This window comes from Bidens hawaiensis, unplaced genomic scaffold (genome assembly GCF_021521415.1).
Source record: "Bidens hawaiensis isolate Kalapana, Puna unplaced genomic scaffold, B.hawaiensis_p1.1 tig00009566_1, whole genome shotgun sequence".
NCBI lineage: Eukaryota > Viridiplantae > Streptophyta > Magnoliopsida > Asterales > Asteraceae > Bidens > Bidens hawaiensis.
In genome coordinates this window covers 462,068-480,533 of record NW_027491713.1, presented here as the reverse complement: position 1 = coordinate 480,533, position 18,466 = coordinate 462,068, and the positions used below count along the sequence as shown (strand labels likewise).

Below are 18,466 nucleotides of genomic sequence, written 5' to 3'. Positions count from 1 at the left end.
GGTATTGCCCTTCCCATTTATGTCAGGTTTCGGATTCTCTCATTGGGTTCGGGTTTCATTGCCATCCTTATTTGGAAATTAACTTAATGTTTAACTTAATTTTGTTTGCCATAGCGCCATTCTCTCGAATTTTTATATTAAACTAGCAATTATTATTTAACTACATAAAATAAATAATTTTACTAAACGTACTTCCTTATCATGTAAACTTAATAAACCCCTCAAATTAAGAATATATTATCTCGCACACACCTCTAACAAACCAAAAACAAATTGTAACTTTCTAATCACAACTATCCATTATATCATAACATCACCATCCACTTTATAATTAATAAAAAATAATTAATTAAATATTTCATCCTGTGTATAATTACTTTTATAATAACTACACACCCTCATAAAACCATATGGGCAAAAAGTCAAATCCTTATTTATATGTTTATTATGTATTAAAATTAAAATTACCCAAACCTTTTTCTTTCTATTTTCGTTAACATCAAAAATCACCTTTTAAATAGCGGGGCCACTAACTATCTTTTTCCTAACCGGTCCCTATCAACTGATTTCACTCTTGTCTTTGCAATCTCAAATCATCGTTGAATTTTTTAATAAACGTTTCAACTCGCCGGTTCAACTCTTCATGACTCGGTGTCAACTCTTTCCTCAGCTCCTCTTGCATCTTCGGCTTGTTATTCTGGTTTTCGAACGCAGTACGATCATTAAACGTACCTAATTTCTTCGTCACCTTTTTCTTGGGAGGCGACTCGTCAGACTGACCGTCGCAATTGAGGTTCAGAGACTCCTGGCTCTGTAACCTCATATTGTTATTAAATTTCTTAATAAACGCTTCAATTCGCCGGTTCAACTCTTCGTGACTTGGTGTCAACTCATGCTTCAGCTTCCTAGTTTTCGGTTGCTGATTCTGGTTTCCAAACACTGCACGGTCCTTGAATGTGTCCGATTTTCTCACCACCCTTGTTGGCTCGTCGGATGGAGGGTCACGGTAGAGGTTCACGAACGTGTCCGATTTTCGACCGCTTTTGGTTATCATCTTCCACGTGCTATCCATTGTCTCGTGCTTCTTCGGCTTCAACACTCTCAGTGTTACCGGACCTGTTGAATATTATTAGGTTGTTGATGTTTGAATCTAATAATTACAAATTCATATTCATCCTAAAATTAAATGAAATTTGTAAAATATGTTTTATTAGAAGACCAGCTATACACACGACTTAATATTTAGGGGCGCGATTCCTTATTTTCTTACTTATAACTTTTCTTATAAGTTAATCAGTTACCTTTTGTAACTTATTAACTTATTCTCTCATAATACCAAACACCTATTAACTTTTTAAAAGTTAATAAGTCATAAATTGCATAAAATAAGCAATCCCAAACACCCCCTTAATCTTACACTGTTTTAACCACCCTCCCAAATAAAATCTGACTATTAATAGTCAAAAAGAATTTACACGTTTGACATTTTTTTCCTTTTTGAAAACGGTCATTTGAGTGTTTTATTATGGATGGCCATTAGCCATCATGTGAAATTAAATGAGGACGGTGTAGCTATGGCATAAAATTTACCTTCCGGAATGTTTTTCTCCGGTTTGGGATGATAAGCGAATTTGGACGTCACGAGCGGCTTCTCTTTCACCGGAAACTTAAACTCAGGCGGTGTAATATTATTCCACGTTGCATTAAAGTCATCTTCATCTCCTTCACCGTCCACCGAACCCCCAACCACTACGGGAGGCTCCATTACACCGAAACTGAAATGAAAATCTGACGTGGGTTGTAGCGGTGGAGGGGTGTTTGACTCAAAATTATTAAGTTGAAAGTGAGTAGTATTTAAAAGGTGATTAGGTAGGAAGTGAGTGAAGATGACGATGGCTATGATGATTACGTTAGCGACAAGATAGACGTATGGCGGTTGCAGCCATGAGGTGATGATGGACCAAATCACAGGGAAGTCGTTCAAGGCGAAGTTATACATCACCGGAAATGATGATACGGCTATTGTTACAACTCCCACAGAGATCAACACAATTTTTAATAAGTTGCTTAAAGATGGCATTTTGAATTGAATTTTGTTAGGCGTGAGAGAGAGAGAGAGAGAGAGAGGGATGTAAATGAAATGATTTGCAAACAGTGCATATATATAAATACAAGATATTTACCCTATAGTTTGTTTTATGATATTTAACTATGAATATTATTCTTTTGAGTTTTGATGTGTATCTGTCCATTAGTAATTAACTCTCTTCACCGTCCTTATCGTGTTACAATCTTATTTATTCCCACCTTCTTAATTTAAGATTCTGATACTCTATTATTACCCTTCATTAATCTTCGATCACCTTTTTTTCATATAATTTTTTAATAAAATAATATTAATAATTTTAAAACAATGCCTAATAAATAAAATTATTAAATTAAGATGGTTAAAAAACATACTTTTATAAATTTGAAAAGCATAAACCTAAACTAAAATAAATCAATATTTAAACTCGAATATTGTTTATTTTGATTAAAACTTTCTTTTCAACAAATACTATCAGTTTATAAGAACCAAATATATATATATATATATATGGGTGGGTTATTGAAAAAAATGTTTTATCGTATATTACGTACGCGACCTTCCAGAACGTTGGATTAGAAAACACGCAATGGCAGTTTCGTAAATAACCCAAACTAGTTCATGATCAAACTCATCGATTACAAATTCATTCTGATCTAAATTATGGACTTATCACTCTATCTCATCCAATTTCTAAACCCTAATCAGAGCTTAAAGTATGAAATCTCTAAAGTCAAAAACCAAAATCAAAATGAAACGTCGTTGAATATCAAGAATCTTCAAAATTGATCAAAAAATAATGATTTAATTAATCAAATTCATGTGTAGAAGGATTTAGATTCATCAATCGATTATGAAATTGCAGAATACTATACTCAATTGAGCTCTGATTACGATTCAAAATATTACGTTTAAACGTTCTGAACAAAACTGAAGACACGAAAACGTTCTGACCAAAACGAACACCTTTAAACGTTCAAGTTAAACGTTCTGACAAAAAACGAACACCTTTAAACGTTCAAGTTTAGAAGTTCAGAACAAAAAAGTTTTGAAGTTCTGTTTAGAAGTTCAGAACCTAATCAGAGCTCAAATATGAAATTAAACGTTCTAGACAAACCTTTGAACGTTCAGAAGCTTAGGTATGAAATTAAACTATCTGTAACATGAAATTGAACGCTAAAATCACTTCATATAATCTCGTAATCATCAATCGACCATCGATTTCATCATATGAACAAATCTGAAATGTATTTAAAGTTCTGCAAATGGGTGTCTGCAAATTGTGTATTTCAATTCAATTCAATTGAAGTGGTTATGGTGAAGGAGGTGTGCTGATGCTGGCGAGTGGTGGTGGAGACGGATTGAGGGAGAGGGACGGGCAGTTGAGTGTAATTGTGATTTAGGGTTTTTGAAAATCAACGTTTCGAAGTATCGCGTACGTAATGTATGATAAAGGATTATTGTATTGGATCCTTTACATATATATATATATATGTGTGGGGGGGGGAATGGATCTTGCGAGGAGTGAAATTATAGCGAGAAGTGCGAGAAGTAAACCTTAGCCATTGATTAAGTGTAATCAATGGTACAAAATACAAATGGCATTTTTGTAATTAAAAATGGCATTGATATGTTGGTTATTAATGTAAAAGGGCATGGCCGTCAAATATATTTAGGCATAAAAAAAACGGATCAACTTTATGAAACCCCCTAAGTTATGCCTAAATTAACTTACATTTGGATTATTCACTTTGATTAAAAAATTATGAGTTTTATTATTGGATTAATTTGTTAAGATTCAAGGATTCATGATGTATGTCGTTTTCATTTTTTTTTCAATCAAGTTTAATATAATTTAAAACAGTAAATAGATGCATACATTTGAATTATTTTTTAAGAATATTCGATCAAAAAATTATGATTTTTATTATTGGATCAAATTGTATAGATGTAACAACACAATGTTCATCAAACATCTCAGTTGTGTACTTGTGTAGTATACACAATGTTCATCAAACATCTCAGTTGTGTACTTGTGTAGTATTAGTTTTTTTTTTAACTATATAGGATAAGTTTTATTTTACTGTGTAGGGTATGTAGGATAAGTTTTTTTTTTTACTGTGTAAGGTGTGTAGGATACATTTTTTACAGTGTAGGGTGTGTAGGATAAGGTTTTATTTTATTTTATTATTATTTGTTTACTATATAGGGCGTGTAGGATATTATTGTTAACGATTGAATGTGTAGGATAGATATGCTTACTCTGTATTGTAACATCCTAGGCAAATCCCACATTGGCTGTGGACAAGAGAGATCCTTGGTTTATAAGTAAATGCTCCGCCTCTTAAATCATCAACGTGTTTTGGGCTTAATGGTAGTGGACGAGAGGAGAACTCCACAGTTAAGCGTGCTCAGGTAGGAGTAGTAGCAGGATGGGTGACCTCCTGGGAAGTCTCCACTTGGGCAACCAAAAAAAAATCCGTGAGCTCTTCGTGGGCAAAGGGGACAATATTGGTGGAGCGAGGGGCCGGATGTTACAAGTGGTATCAGAGCCACTCTTGTGCCGTTCGGGATGGTAGGGGCAAACCTCATCAGAGACGGTGAGTCCCCGGGGTGTGTCGCAAGGTACACCTTAGGCGAATCCCACATCCTGGATTGGATGGTGTGGCAAACCTCATCGAGGACGATGGGTCCAAAAGGGGGGTGTTTGTAACACCCTAGGCAAATCCCACATCGGCTGTGGACAAGAGAGATCCTTGGTTCATAAATAAATGTTCCGCCTCTTAAATCACCAACGCGTTTTGGGCTTAATGGTAGTGGACGAGAGGAGAGCTCCACAGTTAAGCGTGCTCAGGTGGGAGTAGTAGCAGGATGGGTGACCTCCTGGGAAGTCTCCACCTGGGCAACCAAAAACAAATCCGTGAGGTCTTTGTGGGCAAAGCAAACAATATTTGTGGTACGAGGGGCCGGATGTTACATGTATGGTCCATAGATGTCAATTGTGGTGTAGAATAAACATGTTTACTGTGTAGGGTATGCTAAAATAAATATGTTTACTTTGTTGGATAAAGTAGTTTTCTACATGTGTTTACGATAAGTCTTTTTTACTATGTAGGGTGCATACGATAAGTTTTTTTTTAATACTATGTAGGGTGTGTAGGATAAGTTTTTTTTATTGCGTATGGTGTGTAGGATATTATTGTTAACGATTGAATGTATAGGATATATATGTTTTACTTTGCATGGTCCGTATATGTCAATTGTTGTGTAGGATAAATATGTTTTTGTGTAGGCTATGCTGAATAAATATGTTTAAAAAAGAATTTAAACGTATTTATTAAAATATTACTACATATTCATTTACTTGGTTTACGATATTTGTTTTTGTAAAACGTAGGTGCGCTTAAAAATGACACGCGGAATCCAAACAACTCATGGATCATGATTATGATATTGTGCAAGAGAAATATAAAGTTATGGTAAAGAATGTTGTTAAAGTTAAAGAAAAGAAAGCTAAAAGAATGTCTAAATATGAGCAATGTGGAATTCCAAGTCCACATATAATAATACATGTATATTGTTAATATTATTGTGATTTGTATATGGTTTAAGTTTCTTTATAATGTTAAATTGGTGTGATGATAATAATAACTAATTTTCATTCAATAAGAATATGTTGCTCAATACAAATATTCGGCTTGATCTTAGTTGGTATTGTGATGTTTAAAATCGTGAACATGGTCAATGGTGATGGTGAAAGCCTTTAAAATTTTATTATAAACAAATAAAAATAAATAATAGGATTTGTAACCGCTTGCAATTAATAGTTACCAAAACTAACATTTGGATATATTACATTCATACCATTGTAGATAATTTAATGGAAAAATAAAAAGAAAAATATGATTGGTTGTAACCACTTCTCACACTTTTCGCTGTAAGAATACTTCTAAAATGAACCAATACCTGTATGTATGTATGTATAATAATGTTAAATTGGTGTAATGCTAATACTAACTAATTTTCATTCAATAAGAATATGTTGCTCAATACAAATATTAGGCTTAATCTTAGTTGGTATTGTGATGTTTAAAATCGTGGACATGGTCAATGGTGATGGTGAAAGCCTTTAAAATTTTATTATAAACAAATAAAAATAAATAATAGGATTTGTAACCGCTTGCAATTAATAGTTACCAAAACTAACATTTGGATATACTACATTCATACCATTGTAGATAATTTAATAGAAAAATAAAAAGAAAAGATATAATTGGTTGTAACCACTTCTCGCTGTAAGAATACTTCTGAAATGAACCAATACCTGTATGTATGTATGTATGTATAAACTTTGTTTTCAACAAATATTTAAAAATAAATAATAAACAAAGTTGTGTATTTAGATCTTCTAACATTAGTAAACGCAAGTTACCAGAGTAAAATGAAATTAACGATAAAATAAAATAACAACAAGAAAACCAAAATACTAAATCATTTCTTCTTATCTAGTGGCTATTGTTCCACGAATGGGGCGAATTCAACGACGATAAGGCTAGGATTAGTGTTCTGCTGCGAGCCACGTCAGTCTCGCACTCTTATGAGGTGTAAGGGTACAGTAAATGGGAGCGACACAACGAGGGGTAGCTGCTCTGGCCACGCTGCCCCTACCAGGAACAAAGCCTCATCCTCTTACGATGCGGGCCAAACTATGTGTTTATGGGATATGTGCTTATCGAACTTAACTGAACTTGAACAATCATTTTCCAAAAAAAGGATAATAATAAAATAAAATAAAATAAAAACTAGTAAATCAACTAAACAAAAACCATTGTTGTGCCACATGACATTTAATTGTCCCATTTTTTGTCAAGTGATATCATTATTGTTCAATTTTAAAAGTATAACTATCTAACTAAAACAATTAATAAATATTTTAAACATTTTATATTAATGATATATGCATAATTTTTTAGTAGTACATAAAGTAAAAAAAAAATAGAAATAAAAGAACGTATGCAAACGTTTGAAACTCATATTAGTGTGTGAAAATTTGTGTTGTATGCTTTTAGTTTATTAGTGATAGGCTCAGAAAGTGCCATGATTCGTCTTTACTTTGAGCAATACGAAAATGGTGTATCTCATTTGATTATTTTTTACTATTAATTCTATATAACAAACTTTTTTTTTATATGTATTGATAACTTTGCTAAAGTGATATAATTTAGCACTCACGGAGAATAATAGATTGATGATGGTTCATATCAGTACTCTTTCTTTCAGATCTAATAAGTATGTTTTTCTGTCATATGTTAACTGATAGTGAAATTATTCATTGTCACAAACTTGCATCAACTAGAGTTTCGGACGAAATTGATATAGAAAATGAGTTGTTTTGATCGCTTAAATAGAGTGGTGTCATGGTGAGTTTTATTTCCTTGATGATATGTTTATATCCATTTATTTTCATGAAACTAAGACATTGTGTTGTCAGTTATGGGCACAACACTCTTTTTTTTATTTTAAATCTTGCAAGTTAAGGCAATAAAGTATACTTGACAATTATAAATGATAGGAAAATGGTTGTAATTATGGGTATCGCAAACCGATTTTATACAAAATCATTGTAAGAAGTAAGATCAAGAGCAGAGTGTTCAAAATACTAATTTGTTTCTTTTAAGTTGGTTGCTTATTATTATGATTTGTTAGTGTTCTATTTTCTATATAAGAATCTCAAAGTTATGGGAGGAATGATGGTTTTGTTTTCAGTGAGATACTTATTTGTTGTAAATAAAACATTTCCAACAGTTACTCTGATTAATTTAATGGGTCACAACAAGTTCCACTTGAAACAAGCCCATTTTTAGTATGACTTGGAAAATTTCGGGCAAGTTCCACTTGTATTCGACCCTTTAAGTAAACGGGTCAAAGTTGCTACTTGTGTTCTCGTATAATGGCAAAACGGGCGGGTCGTGTCAATTAGCGCAACGCGTAAGAACCGGCTTGGTCGGTATAAGTTAGGGTCAAAACTGGTCATTTTAAGAAAAAAATATTACTTTTGGTTCGGAACATGTTTTCTTTACACATTTTTGTTTTTACTTTTACACACAAATATAAAACTCACTATAACTGTTTAGTTTCTTGTATGTTGGAGTTGAGTAAAATGTGTGAAGATCATCTAAAAAATAAAAGTTTAGTAAGGTGGCATGCTTGAAACAAAAAAAAATGTAATAAAATGCCTATAACTTTATTAGTATTACACTTTGTTTACTGATATTATCAAATATGCAGTTTTATGGCCTAAGACATGAATTAGAAAAAAAAAGACATGAAATAAGCCGCACAAGTTTATTTGTTGTTGGTTATGGATGGTTAATAATTTACTACCATCAAACCCTCAATTTGGTTTTTTTTTTACCAATAGAAACTTTTGCAGTTGTTAGTTTAGTAGCAAGATATATTGAAACTAACACAATAATATACTTTGAAGCAGTTTGTTTACATTTTTCAACTCTTGTAATTTTTCAAGAGTTTTGCTGTGTTTTTTGTATATGATTATTGCAACTTGAAAAACCAAAATCATTTAATAAGATAATGAATGATATTTAATTTTTTAAATCTGTATAATACACGGGTTTATAACCTAGTTAAATTAAAACAAAACTTACCTCTTATTAATACTACTTTTAACTTCAATTTCACACCTCCTATGATTACTACTTTTAACTTTGATTTCATATCTAATTAACATTCTCTATTCTTTTTATAACCTTCGAATCTCTCTAAAAATACTGATCCAAATGGTCTAAATCCTTTAGCATGGATTATGATCGAGGAAGTGCCTTTAGCGCGTGCCTGGATCAATATTTTGGACTATGTCCATGGCGTTAACGTAATTCTTCATTATTATCAGAAAATTTGCAAGATTTTTGTTCTTTTCGGAGACGCACTTTGAGTCATTTTCACAAACGCGATGTGAAGAATCACGCCATCAACTTAGTTTGAAGTGGAGGGATATGAGACATAAGCCAACAAACTTTAATGTCAAATACAACCACCACAACAATGTAACTTTTTAGTCTTTTTAACATTTTATTGATGAAATTTAGTTGTGTATTTATTTTTCCTAGTTTTTATTTATTCATATGTTTTTTTTTTAAGTTGACGGAACGCCAGAGACAAGAAGTGTGGGCATTTCAATAGTTTATGAATGGTTTGATATGAAAAGGAAAAGGCTAATGTGACTATGAATGGAAGATAATGCTAGAGATCAAGCGGTACATCCTTTTCCTGAAAATGAGATCTGATTCTATAACGAAGGTTTAGAAGTAAATCTTGCAAAAGAATACTAGAGATTAAGCAGGACATAGTAATCTGCGAGCGACTCTCGAGCAAAATATCGTAAGAGTACGTTTGCATATCCAACCTTGACGAATAGCTTCTTTTTTTTTCTGGTTATTTTAGTTGTATATTTTTTGTTCCCGTTTAATTTTTTTATTAATGAAAACTTATTTTATTAATTTTTTTTAGTAAAAAACAAGGTTAAGTGAGGATAGAAATGAGAAATATGTGAGGTTTTATGATTGAAATATGGTTAGCCGGTCAGGGCCGTCCTCAATAGCTCGATGGCTTTCATGAGCCTTGCACGAGTTATAGAAATGGCCCCAAAAAATTTAACATATATATATATATATATATATATATATATATATATATATATATATAGGGTAAGGTTAAAATGAAAACCTACTTGAGTTGTGAAAACCCGCGAAAACCCTATGTAACATCGTTTTTTTTGTTACATATAATATATATTGTAACATTTAATACAAAACATCGAAACATAAAAAAAAATGTTTTGCTATTTTTTAACATTTTTTTACTAATTTTTATATATGTTTTCAGGAGAGAGAAAAAGTTATATTTATATTTACATTTTTTATTCACTTTAATTGTGGACCATACGATTTAAACATTAATTAAAAACATGTAGTTGAGAATGAGTTTCTAGAGTTTTCACAACTCAAGTGGGTTTTCATTTTATACTTAGCATATATATATATATATATATATATATATATATATATATATATAATCATAATAAAGCGATAAGTCGATAAACGGATATACCTAATCAAATGCTTTTTCAAGGTATAATTTCAGATTAACTAGGAGAACAATTATTCTTGTTAAAGTTCATTTTTGTGTACCTTCGGTTTACAAAATTAACCGAAACCAAATCATTCATATATTTTCTAACTTTTATACTTTCGAATCTGTCTCATTTCCCTTTTATATAACTGAAGTCTTAACCCTTTAATAATCAGATATAAAGAAATAGTACTGGTTATCATCTTATTAGATGAAATTGAAGACCTACATTTGTAATTTGATTAAGTAGATGTAAAGCATCATTCGAATTCAAATTCAACGTATAAGCCATGAAAGCATTTTCAATTTCTCATCCATATCTGTAGCGTGTGGCAAAAGTTCAGCTAAAACTGAAGTTATAAAATGAGGTGTAATTTTCTTTTATCTTAGGGGCCGATGTATTACTTAAAAGTTAAGTTATGATAGATTAATCCATAGTTGCAGTTTAAAATTCTTTTGGGCCCTTCTTGGTTTTGGGCCCTGTGCGTTTGCCTAGCATGCACAGGCCCAAATCTAGCCCTAAATATGGATTACGGATAAAAAGTAAAGAGAGAAAAAAAATAACATACATGAGAGAGAAACACAGTGAAATATGCGTCCTACAGCATAAGATAAAACTACAACATAAAGATAAAACGGTAAAAATCAGCCTAAGAACACTCTCATATTATACACTCTCATCTTATCATTTCTGGTGGAGTCTAATCTGAAACTGTGTTTATCTAGATCGAAGTTGAGTTCAATGTGTTTATATTATAAGATTTCGAGTATGTGATCAACTTGATCTTGACACATTTATTACTTGTTTATTATTCATATATAACCTTAATTACATTTATACAATTTGTTTTCTTATTACTTTATAGCTTAAGACTACGCATAATTAATTATAATAAAATATTTATAATCAAAATACAATTTAACTATATACTTATCTTAGATTGTTAATACAAAACCATCGTACAATACAATATATAAAAAATTTAAAATAAACATTAAGTTGATTAAATAATATTATTTGTTGTTGTGTTTCTTTTTGACTACACGGGTTTTCTAAAAAACGTAACATATAAAAGAATTATACACACCACACACCTCAATCGTATAATGAACTTACAAAAATAAAGTATTGTTAAAAAAGGGTTAAGAGATAAAAATTACAAAAGTTCGGGTGTGTGATTCGAGTATATAGCTCGGGTAAATGAGTATGTGACTTCGGGTAACTTGGCCTGGTATCACCAAATCCCATTCCTGCAAAAAATTTTCAAAACTAATCCTGTACCCGGCCCAATACCTGTCATGCTTCGGGTATATACCCGGCCGGACGCGTCAGGCTTCGGGTATACCAGTCGGGCTCAAGTTTTTTTGCCATCCCTAAAATTAATAAGTCAATAAATTTTCAAACTTAAATCCAAACATGCACTTATTTTCATTATATGTAAATAATTATGAAATTAATAAATTTGTTAGAAATAAGAAATTATTAAAAGTCATTAAATAGTTACAGAATGTAATATGCTACATTTAAAGTTAAAATAAATTTCATAAATAAGAATTGCAATCCTTGAAGTAAAACGACAAATCAAATCAGCAGTTTTAATAATCTGATTTTATCATTAATCACATAATGAGCATTTGGGATTGAGTTTGGAAAATGCTTATTAGTTTATTGGTGTTTTCAAAAAGCCAATAAGTTAAAAAGTGTTTGGTAATATCTTTTTTAGTTTAGCTTTTTGAAATAGTTAAAAAGCAGTTTTCTAAAGGCCTCAAATCTTGGCTTTTCAAAATGGCCTTTTGAAAAAGCCAATAAGCTAATAAGCATTTTTCAAACTCAATCCCAAACATGCTCAATATTGTTCTTCTAGCTAAGGATGATTTTCTCAATTTTCACACTTGGTGAATAATTTCTAGCTAAGGATGATTTTCTCAATTTTTACACTTGGTCAATAATATTATAAAACTCAACACCTCTACGTTATAGCTAAAGTTATGGTAGCCCACTAACGCTTTAGAATAGGGGATCTTGGGTTCAAACCAAGACAATAGAGTAATTTATGGTTATTGGTATAAACTGTAAAGTAGAGTACATCAAATGTTTTCAGCAGTATGCTTTCAGCTACAAGCGAAAGGAGCTCAAGACGAATTATTAGAAACGTCAACTTTGTTGTATGACGGATACGTAAAGAATGCATAAACTTGTTAAGAAAGACATTGTATATTTCATTTTTTTTTTATTTTATAAGGGTTCCAAGTCTTTTTAATGGTTAACACTAAATGTAAACCTGTTGACATAAGAAACTACGTAAGAAAATATGTTTACAAGTATGCTTGGCTAAAGAGTATATATATATTTTGGTAAATCTAACAGGACATCACCTAATATTATACCACGAAAAACTTTCAAAATTTATCTAATATCCGTCCTGAATATTTGGGTTTCCTTGTGGGGTTCATTTTAGCAAACCTACTTATTTTTAACGATTCAATTTTAGCAAGATGGTGAGAGAAAGGCACGAGTTTCAGTAGACCAACTTTCTAGTTTAAACTACATCCATTCTTTTTTTTTTGTTGAAGATTATATTGTTTTATTGCCTTTGGTGGGTTCATCCCCAGTTTCATATAACAGGTCAGCTCATTATGGTTCAATCAAATGGCATTTGACATAGCGGTATTAAGTTACGTAAAATAATGTTCTTTACTATGAGGTTAAGGGTTCGAGTCTCTTGATTAACAATGGTATATATATTTAGCCGGAGAACTAGAAGATAATTGTGTTAGCCGTTAAAAATTTAGTGGTCTTATGTATACCAACCAAAGCCCAAACTGAGCTTGGTTGGGTTTATGGTTTAACAGGTTTAACGACTTGATTTGATCTTAAAAATATTTGAGAATGACTGAATGAGGTAGTGGATTTACCGATGACTAAGGACGTTTTTTGGAGAGATTAAACAGGGCCACTAGGTTGAAGTAAATTTTTTTTAACAACTAATTTTTTTAATCTTCAATTTTTGCTTGAGACTCGTACCTCACTATTGGCTGGATAGCACCAGCACCTTTACCATCACACCACAAGGGTGAGATTTAGGGTTGAAGAAAACATAAAGTAGATTTTTTTTAAACTATTTTTTTAATCTCCACCTCTTGCCTCTTGTAAGGCCTGAACATTCGTTTTTGTTGGATAACGTCAATACGACAATACCTTTATCATCGCACCACAGTCAGTTTTGCTCTTTATGCGACATGGGTAGTCATCACTAGAGGTGCAACAACCGGTTTAAAACTCAAAACCGGTTTGGATTAAAACCGGTTCGGTTTTGGTCAACAAAAATCAAAACCGGTTTATGATCGGTTTCGGTTCGGGTTGAAACCGGTTTCTTACCATGTTACGATCGGTTTCTGTTCGGGTTTTGATCGGCTTCGGTTCGGGTTTTGACCGGTTTTACCTGGTTTCGGTTCGGTTAACCGGTTTGGAACCGGTTTTGGTGGAGAAAATTTACGAACCGGTTCCGAACTTACGGTTTCAATCGGTTCTAAACCGGTTTCTACATGATCAATTTCAAACTTGTTCGGTTTCAAATCAGTTCAGTTAACCAGTTTATTTGTCTACCTCTAGTCATCACCTTAGTTCGGAATTGAAGTAAATAAAATTAAAATCTAGAAATTACTGTAGTATAAAAACTACACCACCTCTTTTATTGTTTAAAACTAACTAGGTGCAGTTAAACCTGTAAGTTTTTTTTGAACGGTCGATATATATTATTATTAGCCTTTTTTTTAAACTAGCTAGGTGCTTAAAATTTGTAACCTCTTATTTGAATGGCATTATTATTATTATTATTATTATTATTATTATTAAATAGCTGTATTTGTATTGACATATTATTGTAATATTTAATGTTAATTTGCACTTTGAAAAGAAATAAAGCTAAAAAATAATACAAATGGACTGCCATCTTTACTTTGGTGGAGTGACCAGGGAGGTTTTTTTAAGGGTTTCCATCCTGTAGGCGATGAGGGTTCGAGTATTTGGAGACAAAAATTTGCCAAAAGTAACCTTCAAGAGCACTACTACAAAAATGGATATTAGGAACGGTGCCAAAAAAGACTTTGAAGCTGTGTGAACATAAATCGCCTCCTAACGAGCTAGAAATTTAGTAAATAAATAAATATTTTTGTTAGTTTGAAGAAGTGGAATCCCAGATACCTCTTTAATCCGAACACCATTACCATTCTCTCCATTTTCTAAACTTGGCCGTTCTCTCTCACCACAACAACCATGAAGCTACGTGACTTACCTAATAATAACAATAACAATCCGTCGGTGGTGGTCTACGCTCACGTCGGCACTTGTTCTTCATCTGAGTAGATATTGCTACTTTTTAATCACAATTTCGCTACCTTTAATTTGTTTTGGTAAAACATCATTGGGCATCAATTGAACTTTTGGTGATACATCATATTATTATTATAATACATAAAAGGGTGTTACATCTATATAAATATTTTATGTTATAGATATGCAACTCCTGATGCTTTTAACTCCACATTTATGCAACTCCAGCCATTTTTTTGTTTTTGTATTTAGTAGTCTGTTTAAGAGCGATTGTGAAAAACCGCTTCTAAGTTGCAAAATGATGGAAAAACCGGTCAAAGGTTTTCTAAAACCGGTGCTAACATTGCTTTTTGTACTAGTGGGGGTTTAAAAGAAATAAAAATACGAATGGGCTTTGAACATTAAAGTCGATTGGGTTGTTGCAACTAGGAGCTATTTGGGCTGGGATGATACATTGATCTATCAACTTAATTGAGATACCAGTCCACAAAAGGAAAAAAAAGGATGTCCAAACACTTACATTAATCTAATCTAACTAATATATTAAAGCAACACAATTTTGTCTACATGTCCTTTACCTAGGTTATCCACATAGGCTTTCATGTCATTAACTTTCCATAAATCTAATTTCCATATATTCACAATAAAATTTTAATCAATGATATTGACTTTTATATTTTTGTAACTTATTAATGTAATTATGATATTAATTATTCTAATTATTGTTAGAATTAAAAAAAAAAAACTTATTAAATCTACTAGGTTTAAATTGTTAATCGTTTCTTCTTTAAAAGGCACATGCTTCGTTCAAAAATCATAACGCTCCCCATCGTTTGTAACCAGATTCTTCGTCTCATCTATAACCGGCTCTTCATGATTTGTCGGTTTCATAATCCAAACAACATCAATACGTTCATCGTTTGCAATTATCAGGTATGATTTATATTTTAGTGTTTAATCGATTTTGTGAAGAACAACATCAAATTGATTTACTGTTATTGGATTTAGGGTTTAACTACATGATTTTTTATACTAACGGTTAATAGATTTGATACTTAATCTATTCCTATTAATCGATTTATGTTTTAATCTATTTAGGGTATAAAGGTATGATTTTTTTTTTAAATTATCTACACATGTTTATTATTATTATTATTATTATTATTATTATTATTATTATTATTATTATTTCATGACAGGAGAATGGAATGCAAGCTACAGTTTTTAAACCCGACATTTTTCGGTTCAAAAGGTTTTTGAACGAAAACTCTACACAGGTGAAAATATAAGTTTAAACCTGGTATGTATTTGTAAGCTTAGTTTTCAAATAATATTACAAAATCTGTTACTAATGTGTTTTTTTATTTTTTTTCAGGTATAATGGTTCATTTATGTTATATTATTTCTTATTTACTGAATTATTTATTTATAAAATATTTTCTTTTTATCTTATAGACATAGTTTAACATCTTTTGTAATATCTGCTGGTAAAAAACTTATGTGAAATATTTGTGTTGATTGAATATGTTTTTTTACATTTTATATTGTTTCTTGATATGTTTTCCACCCGTGTGTAACACGGGTTATTATCCTAGTATATTATAAATCAATACATGTTTTAGCTTTCAAATATGTCATCCATATGAGATGCCAACTAATCAATTTCCATTTATACATATTCCACCTAATTAACTTATTTTTTAATTATCATTCATTCAATTTAATAATTTTTTATGTTAAATGATATAACAATTAATGCATTTATTACTATTTAATATTTATTAATTACCTCAATTAACCCAATTATTATTTTCTTAAAATTATATTATTAACAATTTCTAATTAACTCGATTAAGTTATTACCTCGGAAAGAATGACTGGTTTTAACAGGTTAATTAATTGGTTTAATTTTTTTAGCAAAGATATTATAGATTTACGGATCAAAAGTGTCTGGTACAAGTTGACTACATTTGAGCATAAAAATTAGAGCATAGTTGAAAAGAAGTTATAGCAATTTGATATATTTTAGGTTCAAGGATACGATTTGTTATCAAACAGTTCATAATATTTCACAAATAATTTGCCATTATACTATTTTATGGTTATCTCAAAGTTTGTTTTTTTTTAACAATTGTGATTAACCTGTAATTGACAAAACCAATCCACTCATAGTCGGTAAACGACATAACCAATGGTGTTGTGACTAAGGTCGTTTCTCTATTTGTGAGTGAGCAAGCTTGACTAATTTCAACAAAAAGATGGTCATGGTTATTTTATGTGTGCGTGTAAGATTCAACCTCTTGCTTTACATGACTCTTAAAAACAAATGAAAAGGCTACAATGTTATATAAAAGTTTATATATAGAAATAAAGATAAATTTATTGCTCATGTCATCTTAGTTTTTATGTTAATTTAAAAAGGCGGATCAGGCTCATATTTAGTTCAGGCCAATAGTTTTTTAGTAAAATTAATTCGGCTCGAAACAGGTTATGAACGGAAAGTGTTCGGTTCGAAACATGTTGTTTTAAAAGAATATCAAATTTGTTAGGTCAAAACATGTGTGTCAAAAATGGTTATGATTCGAATAAACTCAGGTAGAATCGCGTTGTTTTAAATCATAGTATTTTCTAACTTAAAAATAAAATTCATTATCCATGTATTCTTAGTTTTATATTAATTTAAATAAGCGGATTGGGTTCGTGTTTGGTTCAAAAAAAGTTTAGATCAATGTGTTTTTAGAGTAAAATAAGTTCGGGTCAAACCAAGTTGTTCTAAAAGAGTATCAAATTAGTTTGGGTCAAAACGGACAGGTAAAAAGGAGTTGTGATCAGAATGAGTTTGAGTCCAAACGGGTTATTTTAAATGATCGAGGAGTTGATATCTCTTCTAGATTCAGTTTCTTTGAGTGATTCGGATGATAAATGGATTTGGGACTTGGATTCTGATGACACGTTTTCGGTTAAAGGAGTCAGATCCTTCTTGGATCGTCGGGAGCTACCAGAGGGTGCCATCCCTACGAGATGGAATAAGTTCGTGCCAAGGAAGGTTAACATCATGATTTGGCGCCTGCTTCTAGATCGTCTCTCGACTAGATATAATTTAAGTCGTAAAGGTTTTGATATTCCTTCAATATTATGCCCAATTTGTTTGAATTCGGTGGAAGTTTTGGATCACATTTTTGGAGGGTGTCACCTTGCTTCAAAGATTTGGAATGCTATCGGTCGTTGGTTGGAGGTGTCTCTTCCGAGTGATAAAGGGCCTAAAAGTATTTTAGAATGGTTGGATTCTTCAGGATTGGTGAAAAAGAAAAAGGATGTAATTGAGGTGATTATCTATACGGCATGGTGGACCATTTGGAGAGCTCGGAATGAGATTATTTTTGGTCAACCTAATGATAACAAAGACACTCCATTTGATTCGATTGTTTCAATTTCGTACTTGTGGTTATCATCTCGTAATTGTAAGTTTTATTTGAACTGGGTGGCGTGGCTCAAAAACCCATTACTTAACATGTAATTTTTGTCGTGTCCCGGTTAGGTTTTCTTTCCGGGTGTGGTTTTATTTCAAGCTTGCCTTTCAAAAAAAAAATGATAGTATTATTCAACTTAAAAGTCAAATTCATTATTCATGCATTTTTAGTTTTATGTTAATTTGAACGAGCGGTTCTGATTCATATATGGTTCAAAATAAGTTTGTTGAAACAATCGGTATTTTCAAACTCGATGGAAACTTTTTTCATTGAATTATTTCCTTTATGAACGATTTATGTTTAAATCCTTCGTCATTATTATATTACTGTAATATATAATTTAATTTATGAGAAATTGTTATACCTTACAAAATTATTTGGCATTATGGATTTTTTTAAATATTATAATTGTTTTATATGCTTGATTTC

At 31.4% G+C, this 18,466-nt stretch overlaps 2 protein-coding genes across 2 annotated transcripts; one reads left to right on the top strand and one right to left on the bottom strand.

Moving 5' to 3' along the window:
- Window positions 1–568: 568 nt before the first annotated feature.
- LOC143532860 (uncharacterized) lies at window positions 569–2,080 on the bottom strand. Its single transcript, XM_077027782.1, has 2 exons — window positions 1,591–2,080; window positions 569–1,116 (listed from the first exon to the last, which is right to left on the bottom strand). Exons 1-2 carry the CDS (start codon window positions 2,078–2,080, stop codon window positions 569–571), a joined length of 1,038 nt encoding a protein of 345 aa, XP_076883897.1.
- A 15,350-nt stretch (window positions 2,081–17,430) lies between these two features.
- Window positions 17,431–18,084, top strand: LOC143532859 (uncharacterized). Its single transcript, XM_077027781.1, has one exon. It carries the CDS (start codon window positions 17,431–17,433, stop codon window positions 18,082–18,084), a length of 654 nt encoding a protein of 217 aa, XP_076883896.1.
- Window positions 18,085–18,466: the final 382 nt, after the last annotated feature.